The following is a 15531-nucleotide window of genomic DNA, read 5'->3' as shown; positions in this document are numbered from 1 at the left end:
AGAGCTAGTAAGTGGGGGAGGGAGGGAGAGAGAGAGAGAGAGAGAGAGAGAGAGAGAGAGAGAGAGAGAAAAGATGTCTTAAACCCAAGTGCAATGACTCCAAAGACTGTTCCTTCCAAGGCACCTTGCTGACTCTAAGGATATTTGGGGAGACAGCATGATACCAGGGAAAGAGACTTGGATTCACAATAAGAAAAACAGATTCAAATCTTGGCTCTGCAACTTATCACTGGGCAAGTCACTTCCCATCTGAGCGCCTCAGGTTCCTCAGCTACAAAACAGGGGAGGACTCACCATGGATATAGAATGATTGGCCTCTTGGGTTCCCATCAGTTCTAGATCTAGGTTCCCATCTGGCTCTCTTAACAAACAGCAAAAGCTACTATCCACAGAAGGTACTTTCAAGGTCTCTCTAATGCTGGCGAGCCACTCCTCTCCCAATTGACATACCTGTTCGGGACTTGCGAAGCTGGTGGCACACAGATTTGTGCGCCTGCTCTTCCCGCTCTGTCAGGTACTCCCCAGTATGATATTTACGGTTTTTCTGCCGTCTCCTTTTCTTCCTCTTTATGTGACCTTCCTCCTCATCCTCGTCTTCATCTTCCTCCTCATCTTCTGTGTCCCATGGCTGCCTTGGGGACTCCATCTTCCAGGGCAGCTCCTGGGACCTTCGCAGGTGCCGGCTGGCCCGATTGGCCAAGGCGTGGTCCCCCCGAGAGCGTCGGCTCACATGCTGGGAAGAGCGGTGGGCCTTTCGCTTACGGTGTTTGTTGCCCAGCCCCACTTCTTCTTGGTGATCGTCCAGCACGGGGAACACTGCTGGGCTGCCCAGCTCACAATCAGCTGTGGGGGTGTTGAAGGTGCTGCTGCAAAGGTTTCCTGTGGAGAGAACATGCCTGGGTAAGAAGGGAGAGTCCTCCCTGAACGAGCTGGACTCAGGGACCCCCTCCTCAACCGATTCAGGACAGGGACAAAAGGCTCCTAAAGCAGTCATTATTTTGAAATTCAAATGCCCCATGGGACTGGCTGTGTGACCCGGGACAAGTCACTTAACTCTATTTTTCTCAATTCCTCATGTGTAAAATGAACTGGAGAAGAAAATGAGAAAAACTCCAGTATCTTTGCCAGGAAAACCTCAAATGGGGCCACCAAGAGTTAGACACTGAAACAACCCACAACAATAACAAGGTCCTTTCCAGCTCCGGGCAGGAGCATCTTCAAATGAGATGTCTCTAATTCACCAAGAGTTAGAAAACTCTCCAGTCACTGTGACCCTCTAGGCCAGGCCAATCATTAGTAGTGTAATTTGGGGGGGGGGTGGAGGGAAAGAAAGGCCCACCAGTGATTTTATTGGTGCAGGAAGCAGAGCAGCAATCATTCTGTAACTCATCGTCTTACTCCCTGGGGTCCCAAGAGGTTTACTGATCTCTCCAGGGTCCCAGAGCCAGTAGGAATCAGAGGCAAGCCTGGAAAGCTGGCCTTCTGAACTCCAACTCTAGCCATTCTGCCATGTTGCCCTCGCATCCTCATTTTTCAGAGCAGGAAATTGCACCTCATAGAAGAGACAAGACTTGCTTGATGTCACAAAGTAATTGTTAGAGTTGGGGAAGTGACCATTCCCGAAGCACCATCTCCCTTTCAGGCTTCCAGTCAGGGTGGAGGGAAAAGAATATGAATTGGGGTCTTGGAGGTGGAAGACAAGTTTGCCTAGCTCTTTCTCTCTCATTCTCCCTCCTCATCTTTCTCTATTAGCATCCCAAGTTTCCCCTTAAAGCCCTGCTCAAAACCCACCTTCTCCAAGCTGGTCTTTCCCTCAGCTGCCAGGGCTTCTCCCTCCCCCAAGTCCTTTCAATTTCAGAAAGCAATGTAATCTAAGCTCTGCATCTATAACCATGCTCAATACAGATTCATATTATTCACGTTGTGAACGAAGCATCACATCCAAACTTTCCTGGGCATTTCTGTACATACAGAATGTGAACACCTCGAGGGCAGGGACCATCTCTCCCTTTCTCTCTCTCCTTTTTTAAACACTTGAAAACAATGAATGATTTCCTTTTATTTTCAACACCAGGATCCTATCCTGGCTAAGCAACACAAATGTTCACAGACTTCGAATTTCTTGGTTAGAAAGAGCCCTTCCCCCTCTAGCTTTTGTTTCATGGAAAACCTGGGTCTTTCTTTTTGCCCCCAAACATCCTGATCATGGTCCTGTGCCATCATTAGGTTGTTAGTTTTTTGTCCTCTTTCTTCCAAAATTCTTTGCCCAGAGCATCACTTACTCAACTCATCCAACCCCACCTCCTTGCCCCGCCCCCAGAAAAGAACAGGCTACTCTTACCGTTATTACTTTTCCTCAACATTTCAAAGAGCAAGCAAGCAGGTAAGTAGGTGCTCTCCAGGTGCTAGGCACCCAACTACTGCTTTTCTTAGTATTCCTAGGGCCTGGCATTTCCTGATACCTGTTGATTGACACTTAATAATTCCCTAGCTGTGTGGCCTTGGGCAAGCCACTTAACCCCATTTGCCTTGCAAAAAAAAAAAAAAAAAAAACTTAAAAAAAGTGGGGGAAAAAGATTAATAACACTCATTCCCTTATTAAAGATAAAAATAAACAAGCCTTGGAGGAAGGTGTGAGTGTAAGTAGTTAGCAAGGATTGGCATTTGTAAATGTGGATTTGGACCACCACAAACTGGGGGGGGGGGTGGACTCTAGAAAAGTTGACTTTTGAAGAGGCACCGAGCCATCTGTCTCATTTCCCAAGTGAAATCCATTTGAGGTTAAGAAACGCCAGGGTCCACAGGGGTGCCACGTGTCTAGGTCTGAAGGCATCGGGCATGCCCAGAACTCATGTGTCCCAGATAGCCAAGACCCTGGAGCAGCCTTCAGGCCCATCCTGTTGGTGGCCATCCCATCCTTCCCCACCCCCAGCTGCCAAAAGAGACACTCACCAGACTGACTACGGGTCCGGCTACTCAGGACTACGGGGATGAAGTCTCGGAAGTTATTCTTTGCTTTCTTCTCCAAGTAGCCTGTGGGGAAGGTTGGGGACACACATCATTTGAAGAGAAGGGAGACCATAAGAAGAATGGCAGCAGAGCCTGAGCCCCAAAATAATAAAAGAGTATGAATAATTACAATTGGTAACACCAATAGAGACTTGCTCCTGTTTAAAAGCATGACCTCATTTGAGGCAAATGCCACTTCAATCTCAGCAATACCCACGAGGAAACTGAGGCTTGGAGAGGACAAAGAATAAATGGAGCTAGGGCTAGAACCTGGATTCCCACGGCCAAGTCCCATGAGTCTCTCAGGCACGTGCAGCATTTTCCTGACTTAGAGCTCTGGCCTCCCTCAGGGCGGGGAGCTTATCACTTTCTTCTGATGGCCACAAGAGCAGAGAGATGCTAAGGGTGAGGCCTACCTTCCTCATGTCCATCTCCTCTTCGGAATCCTGTCAGCTGGGGCTGGGACTTGGTAGACTTCTGGCGTTTGTGCTTGATCCGGATGCCATTGTGCTCTTTGCCTGGGGTCTTGCAGGCTTTCTTGCTGGACTCATGGGAATCTCCATGATGCCTCTTACACTACAGAGGGACAGAGAGAGACATATCTATAGTCAGGCTAGCCAGCAAAAGACATTCCTTCCCTTGGAAGAATGCCATTCAATTCCAACCAAATTCAATAAGCATTCACTCCCTGGTTCAGGGATCTTCAGTGGCTTCCTATTGCCTCGAGGATTAAAATATACAACTCAAACCTGGAATGGAAAGTTCTGTAGTCTATGACCTCTATTTCTCACCTTGTTTCACATTACTTATTTAAGGTCTCTAAATTTCAGTCAAATTGGCCTGCTTATGGAGTCACAGAGAGAGAATAATTATTTATTAAGTACCTACTGTGTGCCAAGCACACTAAGCACTTTTCAAATATTACCTTGTTTGATCTGTCCAACAGCTCTGGAGGATGGGTGCTGTTATGATCACCCCCATTTGACAGATGAGCAAACTGAGGCAGACAGCGATGGAGTGACTCTGCCCTGGCTCACACAGGAAGTGTCTCCTCATACAGGAGAGTCCACTTCTGTGCCTCCAGATGGGAGGTGTCATATGTACTGTCCCTGCCCCCCCTCCCAGATCACTCTGGATTTCTTCCCCTTTGAATGTGATGGTAGCTGCCAGAAGGTGGGGCTGGCTGTTCTTTTCTGAGCCTCATGACAGTGGCTGACACCTATAGGGATAGGTACTGAATTTCAGAGGCTTATTAGGTACCCATGAAGCTTTACCAGGCCAGACTCTGGGAATAGGAGCAATGCTACCAGAAGCAGCAGAGTATGCTTTGTTAAGGAGGTAGTAGAGACATCATCAACCCATTTTACAGAGGAGGAAACTGAGGAAGCAATGAAATGCCTGGCTACCAGAACCAAGAAGTAACAAAGTCAAAATCTGAACCCAGGTCTCTTACAAATTCCAAGTCCAGTCCTTTCGGATAACCTGATGCCTCAGAACGCACCACAGGTCTTATTCGAGGGGTTTACAAAGTCAAGGGGGAAGAAAGATCAAGAAATAACTGAGACACAGAAGGGAATGAGAGACACCTGGGTCAAGTCAATACTCTTGAGAAAGGGAAGGTGAATCATGCCAGACCCAGGAAGGTTTCCTGAACAAAGATGGCATCTGAGCTGGGCCGGGAAGGAAGGCAGGACTTCCCTAAAGGGCCGGGACTTTGAGGGACAGTGCATCCAAGAATGGGGGCTGGAGAGCTCGCACCCAGGTTGGTGGGCCATGAACTTGGATATCTGTATTTCAATAGAACTGGCTTCTTCCTCCCTCCTCAACCCACTGCGGACATTTTAGACATTTACAAACAATTCTGAAGGGGCTTCGACTTCGCCAGGCTGACTGCCAAAGGGGCTTATGACCCAACCAAGGTTAAACAACCCTGTTTTGGGAGACAGGTTGTGAAGGACCCAGAATTCTGCACTCTGGAGCAAGGAAATGTGGCAGCTCTGAAGCTTTGTCACTAGAGGAACTGGCAGTTTGGTTCATTCCAGTATCTGGGACATGGGCTCACATAGGAGTGATTGTAGAATTGGTCACAACCATGGATGGTTTGGGGGAGCAGGACACAAAACTCATCTATTGATACTCAAATAAAAAAACTGAAAACAAATTCCAAGGCTAGGGAGAAAGGATCAGAGGCCAATAACTTCAGTAACATTCTTCAGAAAGGATTTCTGTGTTGGGCAATTTCTCCTTTGCAGTGGGCTTCCAGGTTTTGCCTCGCCTAGGGTCTCCTAATGGCACTGTAAGGTGGGGGGGGGGCAGGACTTTTCAGCCACATTTGCTGCATCTGAGGCCTTACTCAAGGTCACCCCATAACAGAGCTGGGTCCGGATCCCAGGTCTCCCAATTACCAGTCTAGAATGCTTTTTTTTTTCATTAGACACCAATGCCTCCCCTTTAAACTATGGCCCTCTAGTCCCTACCACATCAAGCAGTCCTGAATAACTGGGCCAGGGATGCTAGGAGCTTGACCCAGAACTACCAAAAGATGAGATGGGGAGCTAGAAGATGTCCAGTAAGGAGCCAACATGGGAAGGGACTTGCCCAAGGTCATATAATTAAAGTTAGCAGAATAGTTAAGCCCTTGCACCTAGGTTTTCTGGGGTCTCCCCACACAGCTGGGGAAAGAAAGAACAGCAACAAAAAGCCAAGTGGGGATATTTTCCATAAATACTTTTGTCTATTAGTAAGACGAAAAGGCTTTGAAAATGACAATTGTCCCTGGAAAAGAGCCAATACTCCTGGCCCTTCTCTGCCAATGCGGGGGCCTACGGATGCACAACAATGTATACAATAGCCTATATCTCTCCTGAGACATAGGCCTGGTTTTGCTCATTTGTCTCTTTTCTCCCCTCTCTTTTTATTCTTTGTCGGAAAGGATGGCTCTCTGGGCAGGGAAGGCTAGATCTAGATTGAAGGTGATGTTAAAACAGAAAACTCTGATGAAAGTGATCCCTGACTCTCTGGTAAATGGGGAACAAGGTCAAATCCTGGTAGAGCACAGGGGGTTAAATGTACTCTAGTTAATTTTTTTTTCACCTGGATTCCCCCCTTCCAGGCCAGAGGGCACACAGTGGCATCTCACTTGCTGGTTGGCCAGCACTGCCTGGCTCTGCACAGGGGCAGGGCCAGGTCTGGCAGATGTCAGGTTAGGGAAACATTTCCCAGGGCCATCAGAGCTGCCTGAACTTGGGGGGTGGGGGCAGGGGAACAGAGAGGCTGAAGCCACCAACCCCGTCCCATTTTCAGGAGGCCCCAGGGCAGAGGCAGCAAGACAACTCAGGTTTAAAACTGCAATACCAATTCAGTTTCCCCCACAGAATTCCTGACCGTGAGCTCTGGAGGGGCCTTCAGAAGTCACCTTGTTTGACAGAGACCCAGAAAGGGGGAGGTCAAAGTCACTCTGCTAGTCAGTGGTGGCTTCCCTCCATTTTGGGCCCCTTCCTTGATGCCCTTCTTCCAATGTTCACAGAAGCTGTGGCAGAGGAATAGGACTTCTCAGGGATAAGCAAGATGGGTGAATGTTGTTCCAAGTTAGGAGAACATAAGTTTCTTGAGGACAGGGTTGGTCCTGCCTATTTTTTTGTATGACAGCACCTACCACAATGCCTGGCACCCGATGGGCTTGTCAGAAATGCTTTCTGATCCACTGGTGGACCTCGGTGGACTTAAAGATTTGAGCTGTTAAAAATTTAGGGCAAGTGACACCTTGTGAGTATGATTTAGAACACCACAAGAGGTGGTATAGCACAGAGAGGCCAAGCTCAAGATCCTCCTCTGATACCTGACTGTGTGACCCTGGGCAAGTCCCCTGGCTTTGATGAGTTCAAACTTATAAATTATTAAATGTTGAAGCACAATGCAAACAGTCCTGGCTGTCACTTACAAGATGTGTGACCTTGGGCAAGTAACTTCACTTTCTGAGCCTCAGTTTCCTCCTTTGAGATCCCTTCCCATTTAAAATCTTGGATCATATAATCCTAAAGGGTCAATTCATGAAGCTTTCCTTGCTCCCATTCTGCCATCTACAGTGTCAGTTCCATTGAAATGTATACCCAGTATTAAAAATAATAATAAAATAATAATAATTTTTTTTAAAAGAACATACATCCCCCCCCAAGGGCAGCGACTTTCTTTAAGCTTGTCCAGTGCCTGGCACAAGAACTCGTCCCTTCTACGAGTATAAAGGCAGTATGGAGGTCCTAAAGGGGCTGATGCCATAGGCCTTCCTTGGATTGACGCCCCCCCCACAAGTTGCCAAACCCCAGGAGTACCTGTTAAGACTGTTCCCAAAGCTTCCAAGCAAATGTTGTTTCCAGGCCTGAGTCCTAGAGCCAAAGTGACTCCAGCTAGGAGTAACTCCCAAAGCCAGGCCCCCTGCCCACTTTCCAGGGCCCACACACAGGGTCTTTCCTAGAAAAGGATCCTCAATCCCAGAGAGAAATGTGAAGAAGGCCTGCACTTGAGTCCTGGCAGGGAATGCAGCCTCCCTTTCCTTGGAGGCTTAGAAGACCTTATTCCTCCCTGCAATGGGAGAGCCAGGTCAGTAAACAAACAGCCATGAATTATGACTGAAGAACCTCAGGGAGGAAATGGGGGGGGGTAGTTCCTCAGCACCTGAGGCAATGCCCCAGGCCTGCCTCTCTGTAACTCCCCTCTTTTCCATTCTGTCTTCTTCCAAAAGCCAGACCCTTTGAGGCATGCTTAGAGGGCTGTTCCATCCCCCAGCCCCGCCCCCAGTCTTCTCCTCTCCAGGTTAGACAGCCTCAAGATAATTTGGCAGGTCACATGGTATGGATGCAGAGTCCTTTGGGCCTGCTGACCAAGGGTCCCTCTGCCTAAGACTCCATTAGCCTTTCTGAGTCCCTTACCATGCAGTGGAAAGAGCCATTAGGTTGGGAGGGCAAGTCCACATAACGGTCACCAAGCCACTTCCCCTGTCCCAGCCTCCTTGTCCTCAGCTAGTAAATGGGCAGAAGGAGGGCTCAGCTCTCAGGAAACAGAGGGATCTGGGGTCCCTTCTTTGATTTCTCCAGCCCTTTGGCTGCCCAAAGGCAGATGCACCCACACCAAGACCGGCTGGTGAAGTACCCACCTTGTGTCCATGGGGGCTCCGACCTCGAGATCTGCTGGCTGGCGCGTCATCCTCCTTGGTTCGGCTGCACTTCGTCCTCTTGGAAGAGGGCTTGCTGCCATCGTCGGGATTCCACTTGTTTTTGCACGGGAAGCTGCTGCGACCTTCTGATCTGTGCTGATTCTGCCCAGTCTTGGCCTTGGCCGGGCCCCCCAGGAAGCCCTCGGTCTGAAAGCACTGATTCAAAGAGAACACGTTCTCCTTTTTCACCCAATTGAGATCCCCATCGCTTTTCCAACGCGCTCCCAGACCTAGGCCCCTCTTGGTCCCCTGTACTTCAGCTTTAGCTTTGAGTTCCTTCAGGTGGCCTTTGTGAGGTAGCAAAGACATGTCAGACAATTTGTGTAAGCCCTGAGAGGGGGGCAAGGTGAAGTCAGGAGCCAGGTAGGTGGCTAGCACCTTGTTCTTGGGTTTGCCATCTCCTGCTGGCTTCAGACTATAAGAACTATGGGGGCCCTCTGAACTCAAAGGGGAGTCAGGACTTGCCTGGCTCTCTGAATCCTCAGGCCCTTTGTCTCGGGGGGGACTTCCAGTCTTGACCTTCATCCCTCTCATCTCTCCAAAAGCGCTGGACTGGAGAGATATTGGTAGACTGCCTGTCTGGGGACCTAAGATCAAGATGGTAGAGTTAACTGGTTCCTCACAGGGCCTGGGGGGGGGCTGGCAGCTCTTGCCTTTTGGGACAGATTCTTGCCCCTCTGGCAAGGACCCACTGGGTCTTGGTTGGTCCTCGGCAGCTCCATGGGCAGCCTCACTGGGGGTGGCTGATGGCACCATGGAGAACTCCCCAGCAATGCCAGCCGGTTTGATGGGTACCCCTTGATGTGTGGTCAGCTGCCCAGGGCTGGGGATGCCAATGGAAAAGAGTGAGGATGAGTGATAGGGTGGCCAACTGACAGGCAAGACCTGGGCCGTGGTGGGCTTCCCATTGATTGAACACCTCGAGTAGATGCTCCCCTGCCCAGTGGGTTTCCAAAATGGCATTTCCTTGGATGGGCAGGTAGGCACCCCAGGGGCAATCCGAGCCGGGGTAGATCGCCTGACTGGGTTCTCGGAGGCCGCTGCCTGGCTGCCCTTCTTGCCACAGGCAGAAGTGGGGTTCTTGGGTGCTCCCTGATCGACAATGGAGATGGGCTCCTGCTTGGGCAACTGGCGGGGGTCCTGGACAATGCCCAAACTGGCATCTTTGTTCAGTAGCAGGGAGGCAGGCACGGGATTAGCCACCCCGACGTAGGTACCGGGAATGGTACTGATCAATGCTGTGGAGTTCTTCACCCAGGCACTCGGGTCCCCGTTTCTCACAAACTCGGGGAAGATAACGAATGGGGAAGTGGGCCCGAGGCACGAGGTGACATTACTGCCAGTGGTCTGGCCTGCCCGGTGGGAGCGAGACAGGACCGTGGAGAGGAAGGCCTTACCACTGGTGTGCACTGGGGTCAGCACTGGCATGGGTGGTGTTTTGCGCTGGCTGGGCAGTGGAAGCTTCTGGCGGTTAGACTTGGAAGAGAGGTCCAAGGGCATCTCAATGCACTCAGGAGGGGAGGCCATCTCTCGTTCCAGCTGGGGTGGGGATTTGAGAGGGGAAAAGGCCACAGAAGCTCCTTCTGCATGGTGCTCTGTAGTGGCTGGGGCCTTGGGGGGGTGCCCCGGGGGTGCGCTCCCACTAGCAGCCGGCAGGGAAGGCTGGGGTGCTGGTGGGAGAATCTGAGCAGCAGGGGCAGGGAGAGCAGCAGGTCCACCATCAGGCACAGGCTGGATGCTGTTTCCACTGGATGGAGAGGCGCAAGGGAGTCCATTTACCTCCAGGGAGACAAGCTTGGAATCTGAAGTCAGTGGGTGGGCCACAGAAAAAGCACAGGGGTAAGAATGGAGCTCAGAAGAGGCCAGAACCCCAGGCAGACACCTCTCCTGTAAGTACGAGGGCAGCACAGGGAGCGTGAGCGTGGAGGACACTCCCAGGGGAGCAGGGATTGTGGCCACACTGAGAGGCTGTCCACAGCTCTGGGGAGGGATGTAGACCAGTGGCTGATTTGGGGCCAAGACTGTCCCAGGCTGAAAGGGCAGGGGCACCTTCTGCATGGTGGAAGCCTGGTTGGCAGGGAAACACACGCGATTGAGGCTGAAGGGGGCAGAGATAGAAGTGGAGCTGGGATTGGGGGCGAGGGCCGGCTTGGCTGGCGGGCCAGGGGTAGGGGCTGGGGTGAACACTGGAGCCGGAGTGGGGGCTGGGGCCGGAGTGGCAGCGGCAAAGGCCGTGATGAGAGTCGGAGGTGGGGGGGCAGGGATGGTGGCAGGGGATGGAGCTGGAGTAGGAAGGGGGGGAACAGGGGCCAGAACCAAAGCTGGCAGAGACAAGGGGACTGAAGCAGGAATGGAGACCGGAGTGGCCAGAGAGATGGGGATGGGAGCTGGCGCCAAGGTTGGGGCCGGAGCCAACGGAGGGGAAGGGCCAGATGCTGAAAGGGTGACCGAGGCAGGAATGGCAAGGGGGACTGAGAGAGGCACCGACAAGGGCCCGGGCCCAGGACCAGAAGCCGGGACTGGCAGAGGACTGACATCGGCAGCCACCAAAGGCAAGGCCCCCTCTACGGTAGCCCCAATGCCTAGGGTGGCCAAAATGCAAGTGTTCTTCTGTGGCCCAGCATGCTGGTGATCCAGTGCCTGGGGCCCAACCAGAGGACAGGTGGCTAGTTTGTCCGTGCGGGCTTCAGCTTGGTCACCGCCTGGCTCTGGACTATCTGAGGGGGGAGGCTTGTCAAGCCCCTGGCCATCTCCTGGCTTGGCTAATGGGGTAAAGATGCCATCAGGCCCAGGGGGCGCCATTATTGGCTCGGTGCTGGGCGGCTGCTCCCCTACTTCGTGCCCAAATTTCTCCTTGGCACCATTAGCTGGGTCCACCCCCTGAGCAGTGCCACCACCACCAACTGCTGTGAGCTCCACCTGCAAAGACAGCACCGGAAGCTTGGATGATCATCTCCTTCTTGTCCAACCTTTCCAAACACACCCACAGAGCCAAGCTAGTTGGGCCTCTTCAGAAAGGAGAGAGGGGTGGGCAGGAGGAGTGGGAAAGAGAGGAAGAAGTCCAACAGAACTCAGTCCGCCCAACCTGCAGCATGGGATCCTGCCCAAGGGTCACAGGCTCAGTCAGGCCTCTTTTCCACTTAGTGCTCTTAATGCAATGGCCACCATGAATCTCTTAGCATATTCAGTGGTCAGCTGTTTTTTTTTCTTTAAGAGCAGTTTGGGGTGGGAATGGGATGTTGCTAACAAGATTCAAAGGTGGAAGGGCCTTGTAGATCCTCAACTTTTCATTTTAGAGACAGAAAAAGAAGAAGGCAAACATGGGTTAGTCCAGCTAGTTGACACCAGAGCCAAGATGTGAATTGGCTCCAGATCCAACATTTGTTGGATTAACTTCTGATGATGCCTCTGCTCTCCAGGGAGCCACCCATCATCACTGTCTCCCCAGGGCCTTTGGGGCCATGAGGCTCCCTAAGAGAGACTCCAGCAGACAGCTCCACTGTAGTGGAATACAAAAAGCACTGGCTTTGGGGGTCACAGGGGCTGGGTTTAAATCATGCCTCTAACACTTCTATCCTCGGACGAGTCACCTCCCCTCCACTTGGCTCTGGTTCCCCATCAGCAAAATGAGGAGGATGGACAGGGCCCTGCTGAGTTTTTAATCTGTGCTTCTCTGACTCTGGGAAGCCATAAGGGCTGTGGAGCATGCCCCTCACCCAGCATCCTCAGCAGTCCATCTTTTTACCTTGGAAAAGCTGCTACTGACACAAAACTCTTGGGATCTGAAGCTTTGGCAGCCAGCTGCCTTGGACTCATCAGAAAGAGACGTTCTCCTGACAGAGGGGAGACAGAGAAACAAGGGTGTGAGACCTGGAGAGTTCAAAGGCCACCTCTGGCCATCCCCCTCCACCCTCCCCCATTCCCCTCCCCCCATCCCGCCCCACACAAGTACACAGCATCAGTTCTGTCACATACACACACACACACACACACACACACACGAACGCACACGCACACAATCAATACCTAGAATCAGCACCGGCCCAGCTCACAAAGCCCTAAAACACAAGAGGAGAGAAGTAAATGCTAGCTCTCTGGGCTGGCTCCTTCGCCCCCTCCTTGATAGAGAGCTTCATGAGGTCAGGGGACATGGTTAATCTAAACTTTCTATCTCCTCCCCGAAGACTTTAATTACTGTTTGTTGGTGTATCATCCTGCTTTCATGTTCCCGCCTTGCTCCCCACCCACCCCTCCCTCCCGGGCCCCCGGCCCCCTGGAAGCCTCAGCCTCAGCCTCTCTTTCTCTTCTCCTCTCATGGTAGCTCCAGGGCAACAAAGGTTGAATCTGGGGAATCCTGGGCCCTGGAGGTTAGCTCTGCCTGTGGCCAGCAACCACTTCCCAACACCCAGCTGGACTTTGTTTGACACAACAAACATGCCCCTAAAAGAGCTGCATGCAAACAGAGGTTTTGTAAACTGAATCCCCTTTGGAAATGCATTAGAGAGGGATGCAAAAGGAATCCCATTCGGGAGCCTCTTGGGAAGCAAATAACACCTCCTCATTTATCAGGGCTTTGAAAGGAACACTTCTTCCTTCTACTGGGTTGACTTGGAGTAAGCACAGTCCCCATGGGTGGCTTGCTCTGAGGATTACACTGAAGGGGAAACAGCCACCAAGGGGTCACCAGTTTCCCCAAATGAGAACCAGGAGACCAAACCATCACTCCCAAAGGTCCCTGGGCATTTAAAATGCAACGATTGAGCTCCCTCCCCCAATATGAGCAATTGAGAGGCACAGTCAAAAGCTTTGGCATCTCAATCCCGGTTCACTCACTACTACTACTACTACCACTACTACTACTACTACTACTACTACTACTACTACTACTACTACTACTACTACTACCACTACTACTACTACTACTACTACTACTACCACTACTACTACTACTACTACTACTACTACTACTACTACTACTACTACTACTGCCTTGTGACCCTGGATAAATCATTTTACATTTCAATCTCAATTTCCTTCTGTAAAATGAAAGGGCTGGACTAGATGCTCTTTGAAGGCCCCTCCAGGTCTAGATTCCGAAGCCCGTAATACGCCTTTGTCACAATCACACCAATGATCCTCCCCGAGACAGGAACTGATAGTCGAGTCCTCACACGCAGGTGTGCTTAACTATTTTTTACAACAAGATGGTTCTATGGGGGGGTTGGGGTATATGTGGGGAGGGGGGGCACACAGGGAAATTCGGTGGGGTATTGAAACCAAAAGGCAAGACCAGCTCGTCCCGTGTCCCAGGAAACAGAGGCCGTGGGCTAAAGCCGGACAAGACGCCGTCCAGGCAGGAAAGCTCCGGCATCTTCCCTCTGCAGGGCGAGATGCTGGGCTGCTTCTGGGGAAAGGAGCGGGGCTGTTTTGCCTCCTGCCTCTAAAGGCCAGCCCTCCTATTCTGACAGGCCCTCTAGTCCATGGGAAGTCCGGACTTCTCCATAAAAATGTCGTGATCAAGGGAAGGGCCCCGATCGTCCAGTCCTCACCCTTTGAAAAAGGGGACAATTTGTTATCCCCCCCCCATAAAACTTGGAGCAGGGAAAGCAAAACGGACAAGGAAGGGGGGAGGGGGAGAGAAGGGGCAAGGAGCCCTTCCTAAAGGGACATCCTTCACCATCTTTCCAGAGCAGTACAATGACAAAACCAATGGAAAGAAGCTTGGGCCCTTTAAAAGGCGGATAGAATGTCGGAAGTGGGCGGGTCCCCCAGCTATCGAAACTGACACAGAGAGCAGGAAGGGTTGGAAGGGGGTGGAAGGGCTGTGGATCCAGTTGGGGGAACTGCTGCAAGGTGGGGAGGGGGGAGGAAATCCACACTTTCAACTCCAGAGAGACCAGAAAAGCAAGGCCCACACCTAGCCTGAGATTCGGTGGGTGGGCGCAAGTCACAACTTGAATTTACCAGGGATGGGCTTTTGGGGGGGAGAGGGTGGGGATAAGGAGGTCCATTTCCAGGCTCTCCTATTCTCACCCTCACTACAAGAGTCCAGGGAAACTAGAAGGAGAAGCAATCTATAGCTTTCATGGCAACATCCCTCCCAACACACGCACGCACACACGCACACACGCACACACAGACACACAGACACACAGACACACACACACACACACACACACACACACACACACACACACAGGTCCCAGCCAGGAAGGGGAAAGGAGAATCCTATCAGATCCCCCTGCTCTTCCCTTCACAGAAACCTCCCCCCCTCCATCCCCTCCTGACCCTGCATGAAATTATCCCTGGAAATAGATATCCTTCCCTAGAAGAAGCTGCAAAACACTGACCGAGGAAACTCCAGCAAAGCTTCTCTAAGCTTAAATTCAATCCTGCCCTTCTCCAGGGGCTGGATTTTCTCTTTTGTAAAATGAGGGGGCCATAAGTAATAATAAATATAAGGCATGGAAAGAAATGTGGGAAGACATTACAGGATGTGATTTTTTTTTCCTTGTGGGGAGGACCTGTGATATCATTGTTCCCTCCCCATTTCCACCTATGCTTTGGAACTAAGTTTTCTCTTGTCAAGAAGGGGGAATGTGACCTAGGCATGGGGGGAGCAAGAGTAGATAGAATGAATGCTGGTCTTGGGAGTCAAAAAATCTCCAAGTTTGAATTCTGCCTCAGACATTTATTAGCCCTGTGAAACTAAGCAAATAATCAAGAAAATGAAGGGATTGAACTCAATGACCAATAAGATCCTTTCCAGCTTAAAATCCCATGATGCTATGACTCAATGACCTTGAAGGATAGTCTATTTGGTAACCATCATTTCTTTTTTTTTGTTTTTTAGATTGTTCAAGGCCTGTAGGGCTAAGTGGCTTGCCCAAGGCTACACGGCTAGGTCATTATTAAGTGTCTGAGGCTGGATTTGAACTCAGGTACTCCTGACTCCAAGGCCAGTACTCTTATCCACTGCGCCACCTAGCCGCCCCTCCCCCTGTAGCCATCATTTCTCCAAGTTTTTACAAGGCTGAAGAATTCAGTTGTTCAAGAAAGGAAGATTGAAATTGGGAAATCAGCTAGCGTGTGGCCTGAACTGTGACTTGGCTATGACGGCATACAGGCAAAGGGAATAGAAGGGATAGCATCGAAGTCATTGCTGAGACCCAAGAGATAGCTGCATACCTAAATGGGGCTAAAGGGGCTAATGTTTGTAGCAATCACCAGCTGGGGCAGACATGCGCAAAGTGCCAGACCTCAGTAGGGTTAGGGTCATCACTATTTATTGAAAAACCTCTAGGTACCATAAA

The 15531-nt window shown here is 51.1% G+C and overlaps 1 protein-coding gene across 4 annotated transcripts in view; it reads right to left on the bottom strand.

Moving 5' to 3' along the window:
* The window catches only part of BCORL1 (BCL6 corepressor like 1), an 84141-nt gene that overhangs the window by 28021 nt on the left and 40589 nt on the right, over positions 1–15531 (bottom strand). For all 4 annotated transcript variants that reach the window (XM_074208749.1, XM_074208748.1, XM_074208751.1 and 1 more), the window contains 5 exons: positions 11964–12051; positions 8159–11137; positions 3426–3585; positions 2953–3033; positions 451–879 (listed from right to left, as the gene is read on the bottom strand). In XM_074208749.1, the coding sequence (XP_074064850.1) occupies positions 451–879; positions 2953–3033; positions 3426–3585; positions 8159–11137; positions 11964–12051 (3737 nt within the window). The remainder of the gene's footprint in view (positions 1–450; positions 880–2952; positions 3034–3425; positions 3586–8158; positions 11138–11963; positions 12052–15531) is intronic.

This window comes from Macrotis lagotis, chromosome X (assembly GCF_037893015.1).
Source record: "Macrotis lagotis isolate mMagLag1 chromosome X, bilby.v1.9.chrom.fasta, whole genome shotgun sequence".
NCBI classification, from domain to species: Eukaryota; Metazoa; Chordata; class Mammalia; order Peramelemorphia; family Peramelidae; genus Macrotis; species Macrotis lagotis.
The sequence above is the reverse complement of the archived record's forward strand: the minus strand, read 5'-3'. Positions and strand labels throughout refer to the sequence as shown.